Genomic DNA, 19,112 nt, shown 5'->3' with positions numbered 1-19,112 from the left:
CATTAGCCATAGTGTGTTTGTGGCAAATGCTGTTATTATTTCATTTATTGCAAGTGCCTGGCCACATACCACTACTCATCATGAGCCATGTGGCCCGTGGCAAAATATAACCATTTATTTTTAAGCATAGGAAGCACACAAATGTCCTGAATGCTCACCAGTGAAAAAGCAAAGTTCTCCTAAGTGTCAAGGTGTAACAGCTAGCTGTGACCTCCGAGAGACCAGACGGCAACACCTGACCTATACTGGCTGTCCTTTGTCATGGGCCACATGAAGTAGGTGAAAATGACTTCACTGCAAATGAATAAAAATCATTAGTGAATAAAGATAACTAAACATTAGAGGGAAAGCAAAGAAAGAATGGGCACCTCCTCCTGAGGGGTCTACGGTGAAAGAGGAGTAGAAATTCGTCACCTGATCCTTTACAGCCAAAGCTCTTACCATATGGGGCATTCTTCCTGTGTTATCGCAGTTCTTGGGGATGCTGTTACTTCAGTAACAGTGAAGTCTGTAGGATGGAGCCATACTGTCCAGGTTCAAATTCCCTTTTCATCACTTAGCCATGTGAGCTCCTACAAATGACCTAAACTCCATCTCATACCTGTAAAAAGGCCAGAAAATGGTGAAAAGTGAGTAAAAAATGCATAAAATAACTGAACACAATGCATGGTGCCTCACTGTTACTCTTTTTGGAAGAAGATCTGTCTTGCTTGTTATTCTGCTTCAAGAATATTGGCAAGTTTTTTGTTTTTTGTTTTTGTTTTTGTTTTTGTTTTCTTTCAGTACTGGGGACCAAACTCAGGACCTTGTGTTTGCCAGGCAGGTGCCTATGCCACTGAGCTGTATCCCCATCCCCTTCAAGAATTTATATAATTCCCTCCTGTCACCTCTGGTTCCAGAAAATGGTTGTACTAAGGCATGTGTGCCTCTCCTACACATAACCAGAATCTCCTAGAGTGTATGGCCTTTCCTATTGGATGATTAACCAGCTTGCTTTACCCAGGTCCGAAAGATTCTAGGATGTGGTACTTTTATTGATAAAACCAGGAAGTCCTAGGCAAATCAGGATGAGCTGGTCACATTCAGCTGGCAAAGTCATCAGTCTTCAAAGAGCAGAGGGGAGCCATGACACCAAAGCTGATATCATGAGGACCACCTACGTGCACAAGGCCAGTGGCATTCATTGAGTAAGAGACCTACGGCTGCTGTCCTTTAGCACCAACTTAGAGCCAAAAGAGGAAGAAGTCTTGCTCACTACCTTCTCATGAGAGTGTGTAGAACAGCCTGTTCTTCAATAGGCGGCTGTCAGCCCTGGATACCCATGAGAATTACCCAAGGAGCTTTGCAAAAAAGAAATATGGATGCCTGCTCTTGCTAGCCTGTGGTGGGCAGTGTGGAACCTTAGAATTTTCAAACTTCTTTAGTAGGAGTTACTACAGCATGTTACCACTAAGCATCATTTATAAAATTGCATATATATTCTGATCAGAATTTCAGCTGTGAGGATTGAACCTATTAGTCACATGTAATTTTTTGGTTTTGTTTTATCAGCATGTGGTTTTCCATTTGAGCACAATTCCTTGGAGATGATGGAATATTCTCTTTATTTTTCCCTTTTGTTGCTATTTCCTTTTATTTATTGCATCTTCTTGCAGGGCAACATACTTAGTAGTGTGTAGCCTACTACAGGGAACGTAGTTTCAAAGCTTGAGAGAATCCAACATTTAATTTGAGTGGAGAAGGGATCGTGATGTTTCTGATGAGGAAAATGAAACACTTTCTTTCTTTTTTTTTTCTTTTTTTTTGCGGAACCGGGGATTGAACTCAGGCCCTTGCGCTTGCCAGGGAAGTGCTTATTCCACTGAACCATCTCCCCAGCCCATGAAACACTTTCTTGATGCTGGCTGGTGAGTTCTGCTGATGTCAGGGCAGGGGAGAGCACCTTCTGGTGTCTGGCTGGAGATGGCTGCTATGCAGAGTGGAGTGGAGCAAGTGGGCTTTGGACTGGGAGGTCCTGGGTGGAGGGAGGTGGGGCAAGTGGTAGGTGCAGGCTATGGGAGTAAGGGTCAGTTTTCTTCCCCCCAGTTAAATGCTATCTCAGTTACTTTTTACTCATTGCTGGGATAAATACCGGACACTTAAAATTAGGGAAGAAAATGTTTGTTTAGCTTAGTTAGCAGAGGTTTTAGTCCATACTTAGCTGGCTCTAGGAAAGAAGGCAGCAGTTCATGGTGGCAGAGAACAGCAGAGAGCAGAGGAGAAGCAGCAGCTGTGGCGGCTGTCAAGCCTCTCTCTCTCTCCCTTCTGTGCTGACTGTGAAGACCAGAGCGCCTCTGAAGTGGCACAGCTGCATTGGCGAAGCTCCTCCAAGGTGTACAGAAGCCTTTCTGAGCCCCTTTATATGACCTTTTTGTGCTGAGTACTCTATGGTGGGCCCTGCCTGCCCTGGGGTGGGGCTGCTATGCCCCAGGACACGGTGTTGCCAAGCGGATCCAGCTAAGCTTTTGACATCTCAAGTTGGCCCAATTTCAACCACCACAGTACACCCCTCGTCAAGTTGGCAACTAGACATACTTTTTAATACCAGTCTCCAAGTATAAAGATATGCTTATTAACATTTTACAACTTGGACATTATAACACAGCTTTAACAGTCTTTATGAATCCTTATTAAGTCTATCAACATTATATTACATGAGAACCATAACATTTTGCCTCTGCCCCCAAAAGACACACACATTCCTTTATGCAAAAAGCACTTAGTCTATCTACAAGAGTTGCTGACATCCTAACAGTTTTAGCGTTGCTGAAAAGTCCAAGTCCCAAGATCTAAGGCAAATTCTTAGCTGTGAGCCCCTGTACAAATGAAAAGTTAAACACTTCCAACTTTCAAAGGCACAAGATAAACATTATCATTCCAAAAGGAATACATAGGAGGACACAAACCATTGGGACCAAGGCAAGTCCAAAATCCAGAAGGGCAAGCATTAAGTCCTGTAGTTCCATGTGGAGCATCCAAAACAACCTGTAATGAGTTGTGAGCTCCAAAAGCCCTACATGGTTCCACCCCATGGCACTCCTGCTGGTAGCTCCCATGACTTTTCTCTGGGGCTGGCTTTGCTTTCTCCTCACAGCTCTCCTTAGACAATCCACATCCCTGGCTTTCTTAAACTTCTGAGGTTTTCACTGGATAGGCTTTTCACTCACAGCTTTATACACTGCCCTCTCAGGGGCACATTGCTTGGCCTCCCAGGCCTTGTAAGAAGCATTGTTAACCTCAGAGCTCTAACATTCTGCATGCGCCTAAAACTAATGCCACATGGATAATGCCAAGGGCTGCTATCAGTTGGAGCAGTAGCCAGGGTTTTTTCTCTCTTGACTGTAGGGGTTGGGTGCCTAGATTTTTGAGCACTCTGAAAGGGTCACCTTTTGAAAGGACTAGCATGTGTGGCAAGCTCTGGGGGCACCAGCTGGAGGAGCAGGCTTCAGAATTGTGCTGGTGCTGCTCAGTGTCAAAAAGGTGCAATCCCTCACCCCAAGAAAGGACAGGGAAGAGATTTAGATGGGTGTCACTGACATAGGAATGCCAATCTGGAAAGGGTGTGTACTGATCCCACTATATAACATTCTGGAAAAGGTGTGTTTTCAGCCTCAATTTATACACACCATTGACAAGTCTAAACATTTTTTCTTATGAAAATAACATGTATCTTTTTATCACAGAAGTTCTTCAATGGAAAGATAAATTCTTCACCTGAATTCTACCACTTCAGAGAGACAGCTAATACTGAAAGTTTGCTATCTGACTTTCCGTTATTCACCTGGGTGCCCATGTACAGGACATGCGTACATCTTTATCCAAATATATGCCGGATATACTTTTTTATGCATTGTGTTTGTCCACTTATTAAAATTCTATGAACATTATCCTGTTACTAAAGATTCTTACTCAATACTTTTTTCACACAATAAGCTTTTGTTCAAAAGCTTATTGTTCAAAATTTATGTTTTTCCACCTCTCCCTTTTAGCTTATTTAGTGAATGTGTTTATGACTAAAGGTTAAGAAATTGCATAGCTGAGTCCAGAGCTAAGTAGATTTTAGAGATTACTGTTCATTGTGTGTAAATCACAATCTGTACTCATACGGGCATTCTGTCAGCAGGGGAGGTAGGAGAGAGTCTTCTCCCCCAGCTCATCTTTGTTTATTTATTTATTTATCTTTTTTGTGTGTGTGCAGGGTCCCACTACACAGCTCGGACTTGTAGTGATCCTCCTGTTTTCTGTCTCCCTAGTGCTGGGATTACAGGCGTAAGCCATCACTCCTGGGTTCCATCACTGACTCAGCACGCATGGGGGTGGGTCGGCATGGCAGGCAGTGCAGGGATCGAACCCTGGGCCCTGCACTTACCTAAGCAAGCACTTAATCCACTGAGCCATACCGCCAGCCCTAAATAACTTTTTTTTTTTTTTTTTTTTGTACTTCAGGGAAGGATCTACAGGGTGTTCAGGATCTCACTACTAGATCAGACTCATACTGATCCGCCTGTTTACAGCCTCCTAAGAGCTGGGATTACAGGCACACACCACCATGCCTAGTCTCAATTGCTGTCTCAGTGCACCCTGGGAGAGGGCAGCACAGCAGGCCCCGGGGATTAAATCCCCAGCCCCTACGCCTGCTTGCTGGCACTTTAATCTGCTGAGCTATTTGGCAGGCCCCATCTTTGCTAATTTAGCAGTTCCCAAATGGCTTTCTGCTTTGTAGACTGTTCTTTGACCACAGTGAAAGTGAATATTTGTTGAAGTGTTCACTGACTAAAATTTTCTTTTAAAACAGTTTGTGCCTTTTCACATAGTTGTCTATTGAGGTTCCTCTTTTCCACTCTGACTTATAAAACCATTTTAAAAACAAATTCTTCTAGCCGTATCATGTAGAGTTTGCGTCTCCTCTCCATCTTGGCTCCATTGGTAGTGGGCTTTGGGCAGCCATTTGACACTTTCGTATTTTCTGCATTTTTTAATGTAATTTACCAGACAATAATGTGGCTTTAGAGTTTGCTCACCTTAAAGAGCTTTCTAAGGAGAGATGAACCCTCCAAACCCCTCCAGAGCATACTATGCTCATCCAGTGGAGACAGCAGTATGATGGTAGTGCCCTGAATGTTTCTATGGCTACCTCAGAGAACTATAAAGAACAGTTAATTTTATTTGTTATCAGGCCCTTATGAAACTTGGCAAATGTTCAGCTTGTAGGCGAGAATATCCAAGCCAACTCACAAATTTCTATGCGGCTGGCTACAAATTATTGAGATGTTTTTAAATCTATCTAAAAGAACTCTGTCTTGAACACTGAATTACAACTCATCTCACAGACTGGAGAGCCTCTGATGGTTTGGTCTCTAGGTCACATGATCCAGCTGGAGAGTCAAGGTATGCAAAGCCATGTTTTAGAACAAAAGAATATTTTTCTCTAGCCAGTAAGTAAATGTGATTTTTTTTTTCAGCTATAAAAGGACAAAAGGTTTTGAAATGATCCCACAGGGCAGGGTTTCCTAGACTTGTTTTTCTGGAAGCTGGCCATTGGACTAAGCCGGAGTCTTCCAAACTTCTTCCATTTTTGTAGCAGTGTGAAGAATTCACTGGCTGAGCCCAGAGCCTCTTTCTGGAGTGATGAATGCCCAGGATCCTCTTAACCTCGAGGCGGCCACAGCTGGATGTCTACCAATGGCATCAGTAAGCCATGGGTCAGTGTGGATTGAGCACTGAAGATATGGTCCCTTTTCCTTTTGAATTAGCTACTTTTACTGCTTTCTCAGGGTTGTATGTTTTCCTCTTTGAAGAAATACACTTAATGCTATAAATATAACAGGAATGGTAAATGGTCCCTAGCTTTACTGAGAAGTTAGAGATGTTGAACTCATACGTTATTTCACCCCATGTTTAAAGTTTTAACAGCTCCATACACATATTGCCCTTGTTAATTTTCTGTGTGTGCTTAATAGTCCTGCAAATGAGAATGCTGTGGTCCTTTTTCATTGTCCTTTTATAGGAAGAAATGATCTACCTTTTGGTCCCAGGCTATTGCTACAGTCAGGTAAAAAATTATGTAAATGGCTAGAAATAATTCATCTCAAACTATGTACCCAAAAAGCAGTCCCATGTAGGTGTTTTAGATGAATTACTAATAACAAGATTAACAGCAACAACCAGGTGTGATATCCCAGTTACAGTTCTAGATAACTAGTGATACTTAGTTCCTGCAAATAAATGCACAGGGCAGGGATATTATCATCCTTATATTCCAGATGACTACAAAAAACAGTGGTAAGTATCTCAGCCAGGATCTGCACATGAACAATCTGACCATACGCCTTACTCCTTTACTTATTAAGTTGATACCACAATGTCCCAAGATTGGTGGTGGTGTCATCATTTTATAGATGAGAAGTTGAGGGTAGGGGTTAATAGCTTTGCAATAACTCCTCACATACCTGGAGAATAGCAGCAATTAATTGAAATCTTGATTCTGAAATCTTCATGCTTTTCTCATACTATGGCATGTTCCCCTGAATTTAGAGTTTAATCTGCTTCAGAGCAAGCTTATGATTGGTCAAGACACAGATGCTGGAGGGAAGGGGTTGGTGGAACACATCCTTCTAGATTCCGCTTGCACAGAGAGACACTCATTTAGACTTTACTTTGTGTGAATGGCACAGAACAAACTGCGTCTCTTCCACATACATGGCTGTAGGAATAGGCTTTCCAACTTATTCCTGCCTCTGGGACTTTGCATTTGCTGTCCTTCAGTTTGGAACAGTGTGTCTCCCAGCTGTGCTGTGCCCGACTCCTTTGCAGGTGTCAGTTCAAATGCCATCACCTTGGTGGTCCCAGCCTTAAAGTTCTGTTCTCGTCCTCTGCAGCTTCTGCAATGAAGCGCCACCAACTGAGTGGATTAAAACAATAGAAATGTATTCTTCCATGGTCCCGGAAGCCAGCAGTCTAAGGTGTTCATGGGGCTGTCCTGCCTCAGAGGGTTCCCAGGGAGGCTCCTTCCTCGCCTCTTCCATTTCCAGAGGCTCCTCAAGTTCCCTGGCTCATGGAATTGTAATTCCTGTGTCACTCTCTGTCTTTATGTACTTGTGCCTCTGTGCTTCTCCTAAGTCTTCTTTCCTTTTTATAAGAACATCTGTCATTGAATTTAGGGCACTCCTGGAAAATCCTTTTGTGTGTGTGTGTGTGTGTGTGTGTGTGTGTGTGTGTGTGTGTGTGGTACCTGGGATTGAACTCAGGACTTTGCACTTGCCAGGCAAGTGCTGATGCCGCTGAGCTATGTCCCTGGCCCCTCACACTCAGATAATCCATGGAGATCTCATTTCAAGATCCTGTCTTGCAGAGACCATTTCCCCAAATAAGCTTCAGGAGACTGTCGTGTCGGGGCCACCATCCAACCTTAGCTACAGCAGTCTCCGCAGCCATCGTACTCTGAGATTAATTTTTACCTTATTGCTTCAAAGCACTTGTCCTTATTTTATGCATCTTGATCTTTCTGTGTCTATTTCGTTTTTGCCCATCTCTGTTGTCTCCAGTTCAGACTTTATAAATAAAAAGCTGTCATGTCCACTGCTATATCCATAGGATATACAATAATGTTTGGTTTATTGTAGGAATCACCAAATAGCTATTGCATAAATGGATGAATTAATGTTACAGTTAGGCTTATGAGATATCAACTTGGCTCCTTGATTCTTTTAACCATTTCCATTTTTGTTATTTTATGTTTTTTGAATTATAGTTGAATAATTTTGGAAAATCAAATGTATGATGGGACACAGTGGGTAGATATATCCAGCCATTTCCATGTAACACTCAATTCCTAACTTGTCTGGTTAGTTCCTTTCATTTTTGCTCTCCCACTCCCAGAAATGAATCCTCAATGGAGTATTTCTTTCTCCCTTAGGTTCTGATCACCTACGTGAGAAGGATGGCCTCTGGGCTGTCTTGGTCTGGCTTTCCATTATCGCTGCCCGGAAGCAAGGTGTGGAGGAAATTGTTCGAGACCACTGGGCCAAATATGGTCGCCATTACTATTGCAGGTGAGAAGGGAGGGCCTCTGCAGGCACCTGGGCAATTACGCTTAGGCTCTCTTTAAAACAATGGGCTAGAACTTTTAGGAGGAGGCATCTTTCAGAAAAATCTGAAAGTGCAGAAGCTGGATTAACCCAAAAGATGTTTGGGGGTGTGGGATCAAAAGCAATTAAAATAGAATGCACAAATTTTCCCTCCCTTGGTGATATCTCACTGTCATCTTTTCAGCATTGTCTAGTAGGTAGGCTACATCCCAAGAGCTGAAGTTAATGGCAGAGCTTTGAAAACTCCTTTGATTGCTGTGATGGTTGTAAAAATCATAGTCAAATTGGTTGCATTTCCTGGGGGTTTTCCACCCATATTTATCAAGAAAGGAGACTATGGAGGACTTTTGTCTGTGGAGGACAGACAAAAGCTATTGCTAGTTGGGGTGCTCTTGTAATCTCATTTCAACCTTTGCCTCTTCCTCTTCCTCCTCTTCCTCCTCCTCCTCCTTCTCCTTTTTCTTTTTCTTTTTTTTTTTCCAAATGTATTTGGTACAGGGTCTCACTAGGCAGCTCGGACTCGTAGTGATCCTCCTGTTTTCAGGCTCTCCAGCACTGGTATTACAGGTGTGCAGCACCACACCCAGACTTGGTGCCAGCTCAGCTGGGGACCAGTGTGGCATGTTGTACTAGGGATCAAACCTCAGTCCCTGTACTTGCCTAAGCAGATGCTTAGTCTGCTGAGCTACCTCACTGGCCCACCTTTGCCTTGTCTTCTGACAAATGTCCAGAATGTCTAAGGTGGTATTCTTTGAAGGAACCACATGGTCCACGAACCCCAAATTTTGCTAGAGGTTTACTTTCATAATGAGACTCAGAAAAGGAGAATATTAATTAGCAAGGAGGAAGATAAAAGCTCAGTGTATAAATGCTTAGGGTAGTTAATGTCTACCCTTTCCCTGTTGGTGAATTGACAGAGTATTTTAGGTGGCTAGGTATATGAACCTAATTATGCAGGAATGTGATACTAGTTTCAAGCCATAAATTAGGGAAGAGGGGTGATGGGAAAGGATGGAAATTGTAGAGAAATTGGGGTAGGGTCAGGAGATTTTGGACATCTCAGAGAGTCTGTATATTGAAAACATATCATGGCTTATTTTGCTTTGATTTTGAATATATAATTAACTGCTTTAGGTATTTGGTTGAGTTTCAAAAGCTTGAGATCAGAAAGAGAGCTTTAGATTCTTCTCTTATAAGGTGATAGTTTCCTATCTTAAGAAGTAGTTAACTGAGACAAGTATCCGAGAATAAGGAAGACTATCTAGTTTTATTAAACTTAAGGAGATTTGAATGTCCTGGAAAGTGTAGACAACCTTGTAATGTTCTTGATTCTTGTTTAGTTAGGAAGGTTGGGAATGTGATAGCCTGATAACCACCTCCTATTATTCATTGCATCAGAAAATCAAGATTCTCAAGGCACACAAGAATTTGTCCAACTCATAAGTATATTTAATAAGTGCCCAATCCCCCTAATTTTTGTGGAATTGTGTACGCATGCATGTACATATGTGGTTTTGCTGTTTGGCTTTGGTAGGCCAAGGGGTCACCAACAATGAAATCCTTCTATTCCATGGAAAACTCTTCCAAAAATTCAACCAGCTTCTGAATCTCTTTCAATGCCTTGGTGTCTCCTACTAGACTCTATATCATTATTGCCAAACTCTGGTTTAATGTGGTCAGAGATGTACTCATAAACTGTAGAGTATTATTTAAGTTTCTGCCGGTGTTTTATACAAATGGTGTTATAAGTGTATTTATAATATAGTTTATTTTTGTGGCCAAGAATTTATATGCTAATTACATATGTCATAAAAAGTACCATGTTAGAGAATAATGTGCTATGGAGATTTGATTTCTTCTAGGACATTAAATTACATTTCAGATTTCTGTCCAAAAAGATCACAGAGAGAAAGAGAAGGGAAGAAATAGATAGAATGAAAAGATGAATGTTTCCTTTGACACAAGCAAATGGCCAGATGAAATGTTTGTAAAATAAAATGACTCCTTGCCTGACAATTTTTGTGATAGAGAATAAATAATAAAACAATTTCAGCTTAACTCATACTGAGTCTGAAGTTATACCTGGGAAAAAATCCTGCAGGCAATTTGCTTTGCTTGAGTTGACCCTAGAAGGAGTTCTCTATTTAAAGTAAGTGTTGGTAGTGGCCAACACGAGCATTTGGGCTGGTGAAGGGGAGGTGATCTCAGAGCTGCTTGGGCCTGAAGATGAACATTTGGGCAGGCTGGTCTATACACGGTTCATCCTATCTCAGTGGATTTTTCCTAGCTTCTGAATCACTTTCAATGCCTTGGTGTCTCCTACTAGACTCTCCTCTCCTTCCTCCTGTCCCTTTCTGTTTGGGCTGTTTTCACCTTCCCCAAATGACTGTCATTAAAGAAGATCAGAACACTTGTAATGAGAACATTCTAAGGGGCTCCTTATTGGTCTGTTTCTGAGGCTTGGAAGGAAACAGCTTGTGTAGAGGAAGAGAAAAAAGAAAGGGATGGAGATGCTGGGATTAATTGCTAGACGTGGTATCACCCCATGTCTTCCATCTTGGCCAACACCCTCATGTTTACGGAAAAGCTCTCCAGTGGAAAAAAATGGTAACATCTTCTCAGAGCTTCCTTCTTTCACTTCACTCCAAGAATGCACGCCCTTTCTCTGTGTCGTGAGATCCATCCACAGCCACTTAGGCACTGCCACCTTTCCTTAAACATGCTTTCCTGGGTGCACCGTATGGTCTGTGTCAAGACTATCTGATGTTGAGAGAGATAATCCAGTTTCTTTATGGCAGTGACTGAGGATAAATTGTTTTTAAGCCCTGGTGCCTGATGCTGTGCTGGCTGATTAGTGTGCATTATCACACTTTAAGCTTCAAAACAATAAATAAGATAGGGATTATTTTTATTCTTCTTTGTTTCTAGTCACCTCCTAACCCTATTTGTATCTGTTTTATTTGTTGCTCTTGGAGAGACGGTTTTTGAATAGAACAATAGTGGCAGCTCTTCCAAGTTTCCAAGAGAGATTTTTAGTATGCTTGGTCAACTTCTCCCTCTGTCTCTCATGATAACTATCTCCTTCCTTCCATTCCTTTCTGTCTTCCCATTACCATCTAGACTGTTAGCATCATAGTACATTCTAGAACTCTAGAAAATAAGAGAGCTAAGGTCTTTGCCCTCTTGGAGCTCATATTCTGCTGGGCAAAGCCAGACAATCAATAAGTAACCAAATACACAAAAAATAAATACAGACTGAAATAACTACTATAAAAATGTAAAGAGTGATAAGAGCATGTTCTCTCTCTCTCTCTCTCTCTCTCTCTCTCTCTCTCTCTCTCTCTCTCTCTGCTTAGATACCTGGTCACTTTCTGGAGGGGACATTAGGTTTAAAGATTTAAGGGCAAGAATAAGTCAGCTTTTTGAAAGTGTAAGAGCATATGAGCTAGAATCAGCAAGCAGTAAGAGCAAAGGGCCAGGGGCAGGAGAGGGTGAAAGGCCACTGAAGGCCAGAGAAGAGGTCATAGTGGCTATAGTGAGTGAACAAGGTGAAAAATGGAACAAATTCAAGTCAAGGAGGTGAGCAGAGGCAGATCCCATAGTGTCATAGACCGATTTGAATTTTGAATCTTGTCCGTGAAATGATAGGTGTTTTGAGAGAGTTAAAGGCAAAGAGCAATGTGCCTTGATGCAGTGTGAAGGCCAGATTGTAAGGGCTGGATGGAAGATGGGAGGCCAGTGTGGTTACTTCCTGTGCTCTCCTTTCCTGAGCTCAGAACCAATGATAGATGACTATGAGGCGGGCACACGATTGCTAGTTCTCTGACTGGGTTTTTATTCCTGTGTCCTGCCTTCATTCACTAGGTTTGACTACGAGGGCCTGGAGCCCAAAACAACATATTATATCATGAGGGACCTGGAGGCTCTGGTCACAGACAAGGCCTTCATTGGCCAGCAGTTTGCTGTCGGAAACCATATCTACAGTGTCGCGAAGACAGATAGCTTTGAATATGTGGACCCTGTGGATGGCACCGTGACCAAGAAACAGGTATGTGCGAGGGAATGATCGAAACAGGTTATGAGGCAGAGCAGTGGGCAAAATATCTTAGACCTGGAGAAGCCATTGGGGATGGTCCATTCTGAGCTCTTCCTGTTTGAAAGGAAGGAGAAACTTGTATCCAGGAAGTAAGGTGATGAATGTCCAGTAGTTTTACTACTTGGTAACTGATGAGCCAATGCATCAAACAGGTGTAGACCCAACGTCTGCTTCTCAAATGTTTGTAGCCTTCAGGTCCTCTTAATGTGGTGGTGATAGACTCAAAGAAGCTTCTAAGAAGAAAAGATACCTGTCCTTGGGATCCTCAGGTACACAGATGTTTCCCTTCGTGTTATCTTTTGTCATGGAGGGATCACAGGAGCTTAACCTATAGAGTTTGGCATCCCCAGTAGGGAAGAAACGATGGGGAAATTTGCACAGCAAAGCCAAAAGAAAGAGTCATGGTTGAGAATGGCTATCACACATAAGTGACTAAAGCAGCCACAACTTCTGTATGGCCTCATCTTTGTGAGTTGTGTAAGAAAAGTTGGTCACTACTATGACTATTTTTCTTTTCAGTTTTGTCTATTTAGTATGACAAATATGGACCATCTGGACACAAATAGGTATTGACACAGTCTAAAGAATACATGCTGGGCAATTTTAAATTAATTTCAATTCCCCAAATCCTACATTTTTAACTTTTAACACATTCTTCCCAAGGACAACAATAAGATGTTTCAGGGGATGAGATATAATTCATTTTTTAAGTTTTTTTTTTTTTTTTTAGTGTGTGTGTGTGTGTGTGTGTGTGTGCAGGGTTTCATCATGCAGCTCAGACTCGTAGTGATCCTCTTGATTTCTGCCTCCCTAATACTGGGATTATAGGCATGCACCACCATGCTCAGACTCCATTGCCAGCTCAGTGTGCCCAGGGGCGGGGCCAGTGCAGCATTCAGTGCCAGGGATCGAACCTCTGCGCTTACCTCTGCTAAGCTATATCACCAGCCCTGATATAATTTATTTACTTCTATTTTGAGTTGTATTTTATAAATCCTCCTTGTCATAGGACCCCCTGATTTGCAGATATTCCAAATCCCAGTGCCTTATAGTTCCCACTGTAATAGATCTGTTCTACTAGGCTTTCGTCTCCAAGAACAGATTAGTTTTTCATTCTAGAAGCGCTTCTATGACCCAACAAACTGGCTATGGTATCATTTTGGAAAAGTGGAGGTAGTGGAGAAAATAGGGAGGGAAGAAACTAGGAGACTCAGGATCTGACCCTGCCACCAGGACCTTGGGAAAGTTGCTCTCTTTGGGGCGTAAGCTTCCTTATCTGTAGAAGGCTTACCTAGCAGGATGGTTTCAGAAAGGGACTGCAATAAAATGCACACCAAATCCCAGGTGTCCTTTAGATTAGGAGTACATACTATGGTTTTGTTTTTTCTCTTCTAAATTTTAACAAGTTTCAATACACTGTAATAGCTTTAAAACATTTTTTTATTTACCATGTGTGTGGTGCATAGGGATGGCACCACGGAGAGCTGGTCCCAACACACTTGTAGTGGGGAATCTGTTCCTTTCACTTGTTGGCAGGCCTGGATTTGCCTTGAAGTAACTAATACCAGTGAGTCAGTGTTTCAAGACAGAAAGCCGGGAGCACACCTTTGAGCCCCACGCTTTGGATATATATTTTCAAATTTTGGATAATATTCCATTTTCCATTTTTACTTAAGACTCTGGACAAACGTTCCCCCAGTGTGATGCTCACTTTGTCTTTGATACTGTAGGTTTCAAGTGAGATAAGATATGTACTTCCTAACGTATCCTTGGGAGCTTTTTGTTTTCTTTTGAGAAATGCTTGGAAGGCATTCTGTGGAGGATCGGTTGAGTCATCTGCGAGGTTCTGGATTTTATCTACTCATGGGCAGCTTGTCTGTTGAGCTCAGTTGTGTTGAGGCTGTTCAATCCAGCCTCACTCTACCTCACTTCGTCGTTAGTGCCCTCAGCACTTACGTACTTCTTCTTGGATCTTTATTAACTATCCACACCAGGCTAACGCCCAACTGGAGCTCAGGTTCTGACATCACTTTATTCTCTCTCCTTTGCCTTTCTTCAAACATAGATATTGATTTCCCTTTTGGCTCTGCAATTTATTGAAAAAAAATTTTTATGGGGCTATGTCACAATCTTAGGTTGTCAGTACAAATTCACTTTAAATTCCAGGGGTAATTGAGTTTGGGACATGCTACTGGTAAAACTGTGTGAAATAGACATACTTTTTGAACTATAGACACCTAAAAGAAATATTTGAATTTAAATTTACTAGGATTATTTCAAAATAGTAATAAATTACCCAGGGTGTTCTCTGACCATTTATTGAAAGCCTACCAAATACACAATTTTAGTTCCATGATTTTTTAAAAATATATGTCAGCTTCATTGACATAATTCACATACTATATGACTAACCTATTTAAAGTGTACACCTCATGGTTTATTTCATCTACAGAGTCGTGTAGTCATCACCACTATCAATTTTATAGATTTTTCATTATCCCCAAAAGAAACCTTACATTCTGGTTATCCTCTCCCTTCAAACACCGCTCCACAATCCATTCTTGGGAAACCACCGACCTACTTTTTCTATGGATTTGCCTGTTCTGGACATTTTCTATAGATGGAATCATAATATGTGGCTCTTTGTAATTAACTTCTCGCACTTAATGTAGTGTTTGCACAAGACAACTGTGTTGTACCATAATCCATGCTTCATTCTTTTCATTGCCAAATAATATTGCCTTGTGTGGGAATTTTACTATCCACTTATCCAGTGTTGAAGATTTAGTTTGTTTTCTGTTTTTATTATTATGGTTAATGCTGGTGCATATTCATATTTATATTTTTGTAGACATAGTCTTTCATTTCTCCTGGGTATGTATACTGAGGAATAGAATTTCTGGGCTATATAGTTGCATATTTTAAACCTTGGAGGAGTGCCAGGGAATGCCATATAGTCTTCAAATGCAACCCCACTGCTTTACATTCCTACTAGCAGGGTATAAGCACTCCAGGTTCTCCATCCTTTTGCTAACCCTTCTTATTATATCTTTTTGATTTAAGAATGTTGTTAATTTAAAACAGCATACTGTGTTGTAGATTATTTTAAAACTCAAAAGAAATTTCATCTACTATAGAAAAACAGAAGTAGCCCCTTCTGTTAGCGAAACTCAAAGAAAACTTAATAGAACAACATCAAGGTTTGCTGTGGGAGGACGATCGTTAAGATCCTCTCAGGAATCCAGCAGTTGCCTAGAAATTAAACTGAGGCAGGTCTGCGGGCCGACCCTATCAGTGTCCAGATTAGTGACTTTGGGCATGTGACTTAACCTCTCTGAATCTCAGTCTGAGTGGGAACATAGGGTAACTGAAAAGGTTTGAAAAGAAAGTTTTATTAAGTCCCAAGTACTGTGCCTGGTGCATGTTTCATACTCAAGAAGTATTAGTTCCTTTTTCCTTTTCAGAATTCTTAACTTGACTCACTATAGGTTTGGAGAATTGGTCAATCTCTCTCCTCTGTCTCTTTTTCTGTCTGTCTCTCTGTCACTCTCTCACTCACTCCCACCCCACCCCATTTTTGAAAATCATTCTCACATGCCCTACTATAGAAAATATTCCCCCAAATCTTCTGATTATTCTATTCTTAAATATTTTGCTTAAGGTATGCTTAAAATACTCTACAGTGAAGTTTAAGATTCAAATTGATGTTGTCAAGGTAGTGGGAAGTTCCTAGTTATCTCTGTTTGGTTTACGTTCTACTTACTAAGGAAAAAGGAAGATAAGAGACGTGAATTTCAGCAATGGTTTTTTAAACACATGTTTTGCTATTCCTGTTTGACTCAGAAATTATCTCTAAGCACATGGTTGGGCTTCAGAGCAGCCCAGGCCTCCTGGTCTTCCTGCAGTGTGTGAGCAACATTGAATCCCACAGGTTCAAAGTCAGGAAGTCTCGAGTTTTTGTCTCAACTCTGCCACTTCCTTGCTGGGTTATCTTGGCAAGTTATACAACCCCCCTGTGCCCTTTGCTTTTATCTGAGAAGTTAGAAATAATAATTGGGGCTATCTCATATAGTCCTTGGGATAATTGAGACAGTTGACATTTCTGGCATTTAATAAATGCTAGCAAATGATGAATGAAAATTAGAGCCTGCATCTTTGGGAAGGAAAGCTCTGGGCACATGATGAGCAGCACAGGAGAAGGGAAGGGGGAGGATATGCAGGCTTGCAGGTCGTCTTGCGAGAGTCTCTTTAGTCTGAGTCATCTATGAATTGAGTCAGATTCCCATTTCTCTCCCTGCCCCAAGCCAACTCACATACTCTGAATCAGAAAGAGATTTTTGAAGGCAGTTTATAGTCTTCTTTCTGTCCCTAATTTGAGTTCAGTGCCAGGAACAGGTTATGGACAAAAGCTGTCCCACATACATCTCTAGAAATAAAGTAGAAATATTTCTTCAACCAAAATGAAGTTAAAATCCTCTTTGATAATAAGACACGAAAGTGTGGAAATGTTTGGTCAAGGCCAGCCTGCCTGAGAGAGTCTGTGTAAGTGTTGGAAGGAGCAGGAAGGAAACCCGGAGTACTGAGCCCCATTTGAGAACTCCTGAGGGCCTGGCCTGCCCTACTGGGGCTTAGCAGGTGCCCTGAGACTTATGGCTGCTGCCAGCTAGCTAATATGTAATAAGGCTCGACTCCACTGCGGATCTAAGTTCCCATAACAGCTCATCACTGTTTATTCTCAGCTAAGATCTAGTGTGGTGAATGGCAGGTGCTGGTTTCTTTAGCCATGAGTGGGAAAATAGCCTAACAGAGGTTGTACAAGTAGGGAAACAGTGCGATCCAATTACTATTTTAAGTAGTCCCTAACTTATGCCTTGCAACAAGACCAAAAAGATGAGTGAAAAGAAGGCAACTCCACGTGGCATGGGGGGTAGCCCTCTCCCTTCAGGGTGAGCTCACTGTGCAAACTTCCAGGGCTGCCTTACTGCCAGGCACTGTCTCACCCCACCATCAGTATGCAAGGGACATTGTCAACACCAGGATGACCTCTTGTCGCAATCTGCTCCCGTCTCTTGCTTGTAGCCTGAGCCCTAGGATTTTATGAGACTTCCCCAGCTCTGGCAGAATGAAGACTCCAACCCCGGTGTGAGTGACAGGAAATCTGACACAGTGGCACCATGCTGAGAGATGGGCTATTGCCACTGTGGTAGCATCCTTACACAATTATGACCCATGTTTTGAAAATTTACTTTGAAATGAAAAACTTTGATACTCGAAGAGCAAAATTGTCCAATTGAGTCTCTATTAAAGATTCATCCAACTCCTGTATTCCTGTTGAACAAGCTCAAATATCATGAAATCCTACCAGTGCTGGAGTCATATGCACATAACAGTTGAGCTGATATTTTAAAAACCTGATGTAAATAAATACATACCAGTTAGCTGATGTGGAAAGCCAAATCCAATTTGATTATGTCAGGCTAAATTTGGGTGTATTAATACCTCTTCAAGTTATGTAGCCTGTGTGGAAATATTTTGATGTTCTCCTGAGTCTGGGAAAAAAACCCACTTGAAATTAGTTCAGAGAAAAAGTGTACTCTGTAGACTGACTCTGAAGTCAGTTTTTTTTTTAAGAGTTGTTATTTTCATATGTAGGAAGGTTCTGTACTTTTTATTCTCAGTACTTGGAAATACTAAAGTAAACTGGCAATCTGGAAATTCTGTTTTATTTCTCGCATGAGGTGCATCCATGTGTACCTCGGTCCTCCAAGCCCTCGTCAGCAGTACAGAGCTCCCCAAAATGTCATTGTCTGTAGCCTCACAGAAGGGTATCTGGATGGTGCCAGCTGAGGAAGCTGGAGTCTCAGGGCTCAGCCTTTCCTTTGCCAGGATTAGTTGGTCCATCTTGAACTTCAGTCTTCAACTTTGGTTACATCCTTTTTAACAAGCCAACTGAAAGATGAACAGTAAGAACATATCCTTGTCTCTACCATGTGCCATTTACTGGAATGTGCTTTGTGCATCTGGAAGACTTTGGAAATAATTTTAGCCATTCTGATATTAGCTCACCTATAGAGTTTAATTAAATTTGAAAATCATGGCGGCCTGGCCCTTAGCTAAGCTCTTTAAGTGGCTGCTTCAACAAAGCAGTCAGGCTCAGGTTGCTGTGGTTCGATCCCCACAACTCAAGCCAGCCAAACCTGCCCTGAGGGCATTCGGAGCAAAAAAAAAAAGTTGTATTTGGTTTAGTCATTCTACACTGAATAGCAAAAATGTTTAGGGCATGGGGCGCTGTCATTACACACACATTGTGGTTAGAGATGTAAAAACTTGTCTTTCTGTTTAAATTGTAAAGTTTTAAAAAAAAAGCCCTGTGATAAATATACATTTTTTTCTTAGCTTAGGGCAAGATGGTGAAGGTAGATGAAGTTTGATTTATTCATTGTGTCTTCACCCATTACATGAATACACCCAGACATCTGTTGTATGCTGGGCAGCCTTTGGGACTGATGACCCAATAGCATACAGGACCCTCGAGGGTCGTGTTCATTGCTGACAGCTTAGCAGAGAAGCCCAACTGATGATAAAGCTGTAGATTGCCATAGAGCATACAGAAAAAGTATTACAAAGAAAGAGCTTGGTTAGCCATGCATATGTCATGGAGAGCTAATGTAGATGAGGATTCTAGAAGGTTCTTTATGGGGAGATGATATTGATGCTATGTCCTAAAGACGAAAGGGGAGGGGCTGGTGAGATGGCTCAGTGGTCTAAAGCACCTACTTAGAACAAGCTTAGAAAAGCACAGGGACCGCGGTTCAATCCCCCAGCACCACATGCCAGCCAGCCCCTCCCCCTGGTGGGCTGAGCTGGCCACACACACACACACACACACA

General features: G+C 41.8%; 1 protein-coding gene across 1 annotated transcript in view; it reads left to right on the top strand.

The window, feature by feature from the left end:
- Pgm5 (phosphoglucomutase 5) overlaps positions 1-19,112 on the top strand; it is a 204,185-nt gene that overhangs the window by 134,820 nt on the left and 50,253 nt on the right. The window contains exons 8-9 of the mRNA XM_004637168.2: positions 7,955-8,090; positions 11,991-12,174. Of these exons, the coding sequence (XP_004637225.1) occupies positions 7,955-8,090; positions 11,991-12,174 (320 nt within the window). The remainder of the gene's footprint in view (positions 1-7,954; positions 8,091-11,990; positions 12,175-19,112) is intronic.

Source organism: Octodon degus, unplaced genomic scaffold (genome assembly GCF_000260255.1).
Source record: "Octodon degus isolate 3935 unplaced genomic scaffold, OctDeg1.0 scaffold00087, whole genome shotgun sequence".
In the NCBI taxonomy this organism is placed as follows: Eukaryota; Metazoa; Chordata; class Mammalia; order Rodentia; family Octodontidae; genus Octodon; species Octodon degus.
This window is presented reverse-complemented; position numbering and strand designations above follow the sequence as displayed.